The 9332-nt window shown below is 46.4% G+C and overlaps 1 protein-coding gene across 6 annotated transcripts in view; it reads left to right on the plus strand.

Annotated features, from left to right (window-relative positions):
* VSIG10 (V-set and immunoglobulin domain containing 10) overlaps positions 1 to 9332 on the plus strand; it is a 99418-nt gene that overhangs the window by 40656 nt on the left and 49430 nt on the right. For 2 of the 6 annotated variants that reach the window (XR_014826145.1, XR_014826146.1), the window contains 5 exons: positions 1581 to 1691; positions 1981 to 1996; positions 3243 to 3454; positions 4376 to 5347; positions 6443 to 7385. The exons of 2 other annotated variants lie outside the window; for them this stretch is intronic. Coding sequence is in view for 2 of the 4 variants with exons in the window: in XM_001924427.6 (XP_001924462.2) it covers positions 1581 to 1691; positions 1981 to 1996; positions 3243 to 3454; positions 4376 to 4428 (392 nt within the window). In the remaining 2 variants the exon portion in view is untranslated. Of the gene's footprint in view, positions 1 to 1580; positions 1692 to 1980; positions 1997 to 3242; positions 3455 to 4375; positions 7386 to 9332 lie in introns of those variants that run through there. 2 more of the 6 variants (XM_001924427.6, XM_013982901.3) reach the window with 1 other exon arrangement.

The raw sequence follows: 9332 nt of genomic DNA on the forward strand, positions 1-9332 counted from the left end.
CAGGGATAAATAGGTTATTTACTATCTGTTAAATCCTGAAGAAAAAAAATATGTATATATTAGAAAAAAATATAAAAGTATAAAAATAGGAGTTCCCGTCGTGGCGCAGTGGTTAACGAATCCGACTAGGAACCATGAGGTTGCGGGTTCGGTCCCTGCCCTTGCTCAGTGGGTTAAGGATCCGGCGTTGCCATGAGCTGTGGTGTAGGTTACAGACATGGCTCAGATCCTGCGTTGCTGTGGCTCTGGCGTAGGCTAGTGGCTACAGCTCCGATTGGACCCCTAGCCCGGGAACCTCCATATGCCACAGGAGCGGCCCAAGAAATAGCAAAAAGACAAAAAAAAAAAAAAAGTATAAAAATAAAACACACAGAGTTCCCTAGTGACCTAGCAATTAAGGATCTAACATTGTCTCTACTGTGGTTTAGGTTCAGTTCCTGGCCTGGGAACTTCACAGGCCTTGTAACATGAAAAACTAACAAGGAATTAATATGTGGAATTTCTGAAGAGCTCCTACATATCAATAAGAAAGGGGATAACATCAAAAGACACAAATATGTATGTCATAGAAGAAACATAAATAGCAAATAAATATATGAAATGATGCTTAGCCTTCTTACTAATTAGAGAAATTCATATTAGAACCATGTGAGATTCCATTTTACACCTACTTGATGGGTAAAAATCACAAAGCCTGTGGCTGAAAATGTGGAACAACTCTACTTTGTAAATGGGAATCGGTGTAACCACTTTGGAAAATAATTTGGTGTTATCTCAAAGATAAAAATGCAGATATCCTATACCTCTTCGAACCCGTGCCACAGCAGTTGACAATGCTAGATCCTTGACCCACTGAGCCACCAGGGAATTCCCTTTGTTTTTCTTGCTTTCTTTATGGTATCCTTTGGTTTGCACATGTTCTTACTTGAGTGCTGTTGATTTTATACAACTTTCCTTTTATCATTTGTGTCTTAAAAAATCCTTAGCTATCCTATGGTCATGAACATATGCTCTTATATTTTCTTTTTAAAGCTTTAATCTTTGCCTTTCACGGTGAAATCTGGAGTCTGTCTAGAATTGACTTTTGTGAATGGTATGAGGTGAAGATCACATTTCCACCTCCCACCCCCCCCCCATCTGGATAACCATTTGGTCTAGCACCACATCCGGAAGAGTTCTTTTACTCACTAATCTTTCCGATATCACATTTCTTTTTATGTGCGGCCCTTTACTTGGATTCTCTATTCTGTTCCATTAATCACATCATTGAGGCACCTACAGCTCACACTCTTAATTACTGTGGCCTTGTGAACAGTCCTGATGTGTGGTAGACACAGAGCTTTTAACTTTCCAGTGTTTTTTTGCCTCACATGCTTTGTTTGAGTCCCACAAACTGTCTGCAGTAGGAAAATGAGATATTTATCTTGCTCTACAGAGAGGTCACATGCCTGGCCCAAGGTCATGAAACCAAGATGAGAGTAGGATCCAGGCAGAGAAGGGGAGGTGTTACCCTCTTTAGCCGCAGGTGTGCTGTAGGTGTGTCGGGTGTGATTTGTCCATGATGTGATTTGTCTCTGCAGAACCTTTAAACATCGGGGGGATTGTGGGCACCGTCGTGAGCCTCCTCCTGCTGGGCCTGGCCATTCTCTCCGGGCTCATGCTGTATTACAGCCCCATGTTCTGCTGGAAAGGTAAGGGCTTCCTGGGTCCCTCTGCCTCTCATTCAGGCTTCTCAAGAGGGTGTGGGTGGGGGAAGGTGGTCCCTGGTATGCTCCCACCTAAGGTCCATAGGCTCCCAAATTGGGTCCAGATGTGCAATAATGAAGCACCTAAGTACCATTTCTGAATGCCCTGTCCTCTCGCGTACTGGGTCCGTTTTCTCATTGTCCCTTCTTTTGTAAACGTTAGATGGATTAGAAACCTTTGTGAGACTGAAGTGGATATTATTGGATATTAATTTTTTTTCCTTTCTCCTTTCAGTGGGAAACACTTTCAGGTAAGTGCTCCCTAGATTCAAATCAAAAACCCATTTCCACAATTTGCCTTCACTGATAATTTGTTTCCAAAGTCTGTGCTCTTTTCACAACACCAGGCCACAGGCAAAGGCACACTGCTGGCTTGTTATTGAGGCATAAAGACAGCGTGTACATATGGAGCCCAGTCAGGCATGCATTTATTTTATCTAGTTTTCTGCAAAGAGCTAAAAGGAAGAACAAGTCATAGTCTTATAGCATGTTTGGAAGACTAGTCTGAGCATGCCCAGAAGCTCCTCCCAAAAGGAACCCTCATTAAGGGCAACACACTAAATGGAACTTGTGTATTTTGCTTCTTCAGAGATTCTGGGTGGGAACAAAGAAGTCTTTGCCCCCCCTATCCATTTATAACTATGAGATGTTACTGTTTTGAGACCATTGTCTGTGATGAGGAATTGTATTATTCTGGGACGTTCTTTCATGGGGAAGTGTTACCTTTACTGCTCTGTTTTTGAGGGCCTTTCTAGAATGAATCTGTCATTCCCCAAGCTTCTATCTCATGGGAGGTAGCAACTTGGTTTAATGGGAAAAGGCTTTGGAATGAGTGGACAAGGGTTTCTGGAAAATCCCTGACCCTCTCTGAGCCTTTATCTCCTCATCTGCTTCTCAGAGGGAGGCTGTGAGGAGTAAATGAGGATGAAATGCTCCTGGGACTGTGACTGGCCCGTGAAATATACAGTCTGGCTGAGCGGGCAAAACTAGCTGTAAACTAGAGAACAATTTGATGCTAAGCTGCTGGCCGTGAACTCCAAACTCAGTCATAGTTCAAGCCTTCAGCAGGAGGGAGAAGACTTCACTTGGACCTTGAATAATGAGGGGGAGGAGATATTTTAGTAAGTGGAGCAGAAATAAGGACATGTCAGGAAAGGAACAGAGCTTCTGTGCATGTGCTTTGAGGAGAACTGAGATGGCAGGTGTTTGGGACAATGAGGTCACCTGCCCGAGGACTGAGGAGCAGCGGGGGCGAGGTGGAAGCTGGAGGGGGGGATAAAACTCACCCAATACAAGATAGGATTATCTAGACAGTTTGGTAGCACCTCTTTGAAAGGTTACACTTGCACTACCATCTACGACTCAACCAGATTGAATGCAGGAAAAATTGTCCATGTTGCCAAGGGGGTGGCAAAGTGTTTCCTACTCTGAGAGGGCTGAGGCTGGAGAAAACAGGACATCTTCTTGATTATCTCCCCCCTCCCTGTTGGAAATTAGGAGGCAAGACATGGGTGATGTCATGGTTTTGGTGGATTCGGAAGAGGAAGAGGTGGAGGAGGAGGAAGATGCTGCAGAAGAGGAAGAGGAGGAAGCAAGCGACAGGGAGGAGTTTCCCAGAGAAATAACCAAGTATGGCCACATCCACAGAGTGACTGCGCTGGTGAATGGGAACGTGGACCAGATGGGCAATGGCCTCCAGGCTCTGCAGGGTAAGCTCTTTTTCCTTAAAAGGACTCTGCTGGGTGGTGGTGAGTTTCCCAGGGAGAAATCACCAAGGGCCTGGTTTTTTAAGGGCGGGGAAAGAAGGTTAATCTAGACTCTGAGAATCTAAGGTTCGCTACCAAGACAACAATTAAATTGACACATATTTATCAAGGGCCAGTTCTGGGAAAAGCACAGATTGGTTCTGGGAGGCACTAGAAAAGAGAGGCCGAGGGTGAGGGGCTTTAAGAAACCAGACTTAACACTTAGTCTTGGGGTAAACAGACTAAAACATGAGGGGAAAATTAAAATTAAAACAGAAGGAAGATTCAACCAACCCTTTGAGAGGGCAGTAGAAAAGCTGTGGGATGAAGGAATCTGATGGGAGTTCCCTGGGGGTGCAGCAGGTTAAGGATCCAGCATTGTCACTGCAGTGGCTCAGGTGGATGCTGTGGCGCAGGTTCCATCCCTGGCCTGGGGAACTTCTGCATGCTGGGGGTATAGCCAAAAAAAAAAAAAAAAAAAAGAAGGAATCTCATGAATTGCCTAATAAATGATACGATTACAGAGTATAGGTCCCTTGAGCTAAGGATGAGAGTTTTGAGGGGTGCCTTGGTCAAGAGATGTTTTATGGAAGAAATGGAAGAGGCTTTCAGGATGCTTGATTTGAATAAGCAGAAAGGAGAGGGTGGTCTGGGTGAGGGCAGTGGCAAGAGTCAGGAGGGTAGGCAGCATCAAGCACGTCCAGAGAATTCTGAGTGGAAAGAACAGGTGAAGAGTCGGGGCAGAACAATGCCCCGCCTGCTCCTCCATGAAGCTCACCAGTAAAGGACCAGAAATTGGTCAAGGTGATTGAAGACTGATGGGGGAAAGCAAGTCACCTCTATTGACACCACTCAGGGCCTGGTCTACTTTTCCCTCCTGTTCAGATGACAGCAGTGAGCAGCAGAGTGACATCACTCAAGAAGACAGGCCAGTTTGAAGAAGAGAACTGTCCTTTGTTAGCCCGTCTCGAAAGCCTGGAAAGCCACACTGAAGATGAGTTTTGTATTCTGCTTTACTTGACTTGCACCCCTGCCTGAGGGCTGAAAACAGTTTGGGGCTCTCAGCGGAAAAAGGAAAACAACACACATCTTTCCTTCTCTTTTTTTTTCTCCCCCTAAATTGGTTCGATTTACTGTAAGTTTTCTCAACAATGTTGAAAAGCCTCGGGAGTGGGCAGCGCGGGGTGGGGGAAGCTGCTTTGAGAGGCGCCCCTGTGGCTGTGACCCCTGGCTTTCTCTGGGGTGACTGATGCTGAGTTGGGGGGAGTGGGGGTGGGGCATGCAGCCTTAGTGCACTTTGTCGCTGTGAAAGGTCTGTAACCAGCCTGCCCCTGGTACACAGGGAATAGTGTGGGGGTGGTGAGGACGCTTCCTTCTTCGCTGCCCAGGTGCGCTGAGGAACCAGGCAAACATCAGCTCTCGGGAGAAGGCGAGGAAGGGTCAACTGCTGATGCTAATCAGAAGAAGGAATTTGGTTCAGGTTTTGAGTTGGAAACACCCGGGCTTGAATCTAGACCTTGATGGTTACTTGTTTCATGAGCTGGGGCAGGTAGCTTTACCTCTCCCCTGAGCCTCAGTTTCCTCATCTGTGAAACAGGTGAAACGACATCCACCTTACAGGGCTGTGGGGGGGGGGGGGTACTTCAGGATGTGAAAATGCCGAGGAGGTGCTCCATAGATGTTAGTTATCTTCTTTGCCTTCTTGAGCAGAAGGAAAAAAAAGTGTCAGCTCTTCAGTTATAAACTGCTGCCTGTGCCTTTCATTGTCTGAAGAATGGTTTCAGACCAGGGCATCATCAGAGCTCGGCTCTCCTGAGGATTTTTGCTTCCCTGGAGATAGAATTCTTCTCAAAAGAGGTAGGGGCTGATAAGGGAAAGTGCTTTTCATTAGACCCTCACATTTTCCAGAGCATTATATTTATAGAAAAGCCTTTTAGGTAGTGTCCTATTAGCTTGCAGACTTTCCCATCCTTCCTTTCTCCTGTGGCTTTGAAAGAGGCAGGAGGAAGGTTTTGTAACGGAGTACCTGATGATATGGACTCCTTGGGCAGACCAGTTCATCTGGCCTCAGTTTCTTGATCTTGGAAATGGGAAAACTTCTTTCTTTCCTACTTCTTGTTTTTGTTTTGTTTTTGGCTGTTCCCGCAGTACATGGGAGTTTCTGAGCCAGGGATCGTATATTTGAGCCTCAGCTGTGACCTACACCACAGCTATGGCCAGGCCAGCTCCTTAACCCACTGCACTGGGTCTGGGATTGAACCCAAGCCTCTGCAGAGACAGGGCGGAGCCTTAACCCGCTTCTCCACAACAGGAACTCCTCTTTTCTACTTAAGGATGTTGTGAGGATACACTGCTCAATAATGCTAAGTTTTGAATGAAAATAACACGTGATGAGTTTAAGCTGCTGATGTTTCCACTAGATCCCTCTACAGTTTAAAGATTTTTTTTTTCTTCTGATTTCACCCTAATCTTTTCAATGTCAGGGATCTTATAAAGGTGTAAAATATGTATGCTAAACTTGAAAATCTGACTTGAATTTGCACTCTTCAATGTTGCATATCCTGCTCTAATGGGCAAGACCCAAGGCTTAAAGGAGAACGTCCCTTCTCTAATAATAGGACCTGGGACTCCTAGGATGAGAAGCTGGTTATCTGCAGGGTTACCCTGCAGTTGTGGTTGGGAGAGGTTTATTTTCTTGGAACTAAACTGAGGAAGTCACTAGAAGTGAGCCCTGTCCCCAGCTTAACACTGGGGAGGTTAGGGGCTGGCTGCGGTGTCCAGCCTTCAGGAATAGCTGTGCCCTGCACTTCTCTTGTTGGGCTGGGTCTTTTGCTGCCTAGTACCTCACATATTTAACCACTTTAACCAGTCTAAGTTAGTGTCATTTCAGAATGGGATACTCAGACAGGTTGTGTTTAAAGTCACTGAACACTGAGCTAGTCTCTCTTTTAGAGTCTTCGATGAATCCATTCCTGGATCTGACAGTCCAGTCTGCAGAGGCAACCATCTTTGAAAAAGGAAAAAGCAAAGAAACTGTAGGGAAAAAAATCCCTAGCTGGGAACACAGAGAATGATTTGCAAGATCACTGAGATGCTTCCTGCGACTTCCTCTTGTCTTGCATGCACACCTGATGATAGGAAATCTTGGAGGGGGGATTTTTCCACTAGCGAATGGGAGCTTCAAGGTATTGGTCCCAAACATTATAAACCCTTGTCTGGCTGACCTGTGATTGCTGTCACTTATATCTGAGTGCTGTGTGCACAGATAATATTGCTGGGTCAGTGAAGAGCTGAGGTCCTGGGAGGTCTTCAAGCTTTAAAGGTTTTTAAAGAATTAGGGCTTTTTCCCTTTTCTTTTCTTTAAAATGATCCAACCCCAAATCCACCAGCACCTTGACAGACTTTCTGTGGCAAAGTTCAGCTCGTTAAGATTTTTTAAAAAATCTTATCTGAATGTATTATGAACTGGAGACCAAGAGATCTACTTATCAGAACCCGGAAGATAAATACTTCAGGGCCATCACAACTGACATTCCCTTTCCTCAAAACCTGGACGACACTGGGGAAGGGGTCCCATAATCCTGTGGCTTTGATATTAGCTCCCATTCTCACAAGCACATAGAGACCCTACTATTGTAGCGGGAAAAGCCATGATGGGAAATTTCCCAAACTCAGGCACTGAAACCTGAAAATCATCCTTGCTGGGTAAAATTTATCATGATGCAATAAGTGCCAACCAGTATTTCTCACGATGGTCCGGGCCAGGAACTGCTGCAAAAAGAAATAAACAGATCCCTCTGCATTATTTACATTTTAATATTTGGTGTGGAGAAATTCATTCTGAGATTATAATATGGATTTTTTAAGATAATGGAATAAAGTTATTTTTAAATAACTGCTTTAGTGATCTTCATTTAGACCTGATTAGTAAGCTGAAAGATTTGGGGAAGTGGGTTTGCTGCCCACAATTTTTTTTTTTAAAGTAGTTTTCCCAACATTGGTAACAATATTGTCCTCATTGCGGTTTTATTCATTTATTTATTTTGGCCACACCTATGGCATATGGAAATCCTGGAGCCAGGGACCAAACCCTTGCCCTATCAGTTGACTTGAGCTACAGCAGTGACAATGCTGGATCCTTAACCCACTGTGCCACTTGGGAACTCTGCTATTTTATTCTTTTCTGCAACTTGTAGATACTGCCCACCCTCTCGTTTCTCCTAAACTCCCCAAGAAATTTGTTCTCCATTTTCTCAGTATATATCCTCAAACATGGGCCTCTTTTGGGTCAGACTGCATGCTTTCTAATATTAAAGGGCTAGGGTAGGAGTTATCATGGAGCAATAAAAGACAATTTAGGAGCTATCTTGTGGCTGGGAGGGTTAAGGACCTGAGGCTGTCACTGCAGTGGTGCAGGTTTGATCCCTGACTCTGGTGCAGCCAAAAAGAAAAAAAAAAAGACAGTTTACATCAACTATCAAGTAGTGGTTGGTAGTTTTGAAGTTTTTCCCTGGGCTTAGTTAATTGTGGTCCCCCAAATGTCTCACCTCACCTCCCACTTGAGGGGGCCCAATTCCATCCCCTATTCCTGTTCAGGGCCTTTCTCTTTGGTCAGTCTTCTCTTACTCCTTTACTTCACTCCAAGCTCTAATCAAAGCCGTCCCATTTCCAACTTGCTTCCTTTTCAAAGCAAACCCATGCTTCCTACCTTAACCTCCCATGTTCTGTTTGACCCAGTTCCTCCATTTTCATGCTGTGTGTTTAATACAAGCCTCTTTCCCTTGCCCCTCTTTTTACCTCTGCCTGTTTTCACTTTTGTTCCCTGTAATTCCTCAGGCCTCCTGGGTCACACACAAGTTCACCCAGTTTGTCCATTTTTGGACCCCCTACTCCTGTTGACTCCTCTTTTTTTCTGGCCGGCTGCCCGTTTCTCATACCCCTTTTAACCGGGTCATATTCATTCGCACCCTCCATTTCCCGATAGTCTTTCCTTTTCTGGTTTCCATTTTTTAAAAAACGGAGGCTCCTTCCTCTGATCCTCCATTTTTAGCCCCCTTTACTCCTCTACTTCGGCTCCCGCTTAACCTCTGGGCTCCCCCTCCCTCCGGTGTTCCTGGACCCCTCACCCCCCAGTCCTGTCTTCCCTTTTTGTTTTCTCGATTCTTCCGATCCCCGGTGTCTTCAGGTCCTCCTTCCTGCCTGCTCGCCCCTCCGTTTTACCTGATTCCCATCCCTTTCCACGCTGCCCCATCACCCTCAGTTTCCTCCTCAGCTCTCCAGTGCCTTTCCGTAGTCCCTCCCTCGTTTTCCCCTCAGCCCCGCCGTACATCCCCTTTTTTGTTACCCACACCTCCCTCGATCTTCAGTCTTTACCAGACGCGTGTCACTCCCCTCCCACTCTGTTCCTCCCAACTCTCCCCCAACCGGGTTCTACCCCATCCCTGCGATCTCCCTGAGCCTGGCTCCTCCCAGGTTTACCGGTGTACCCTCCGCCCCCTGTTTCTCCCCCCACCATTTTCTCCTCCAGCTCGTTTCCCCTCAGCCCCGCTCCCCGACCCTCCCCTCGATTTTTTTCCTGCCCCAGTTCACCTGCCCGCCCCAACCCCGTTTTTTCCTCCAGCAACCCCCGCCTCTTCCCGGGTTAGATCCACTCCACACCCCCCAACCCCGTTTTCCTCGTTCCTTCCCTATCTTCCTATCAGACCCACTCCCCCTCCCCGCGCCGATCCCGTCGGCCTCCATCTGCCCCCCCTTTCCCGTCAGCCCGGCTCCCCCGCCCAGGGCCGAACCCTCCTGCTTCCACCTGCCCGCCCCCGCTCTTCCCGCAGCTGGCTCCAGGGTT

Source organism: Sus scrofa, chromosome 14, assembly GCF_054392235.1.
Source record: "Sus scrofa isolate SSC_HxYL_T2T_F1_AM1 chromosome 14, Sscrofa_HxYL_maternal_Yorkshire_Landrace_v2.0, whole genome shotgun sequence".
In the NCBI taxonomy this organism is placed as follows: domain Eukaryota; kingdom Metazoa; phylum Chordata; class Mammalia; order Artiodactyla; family Suidae; genus Sus; species Sus scrofa.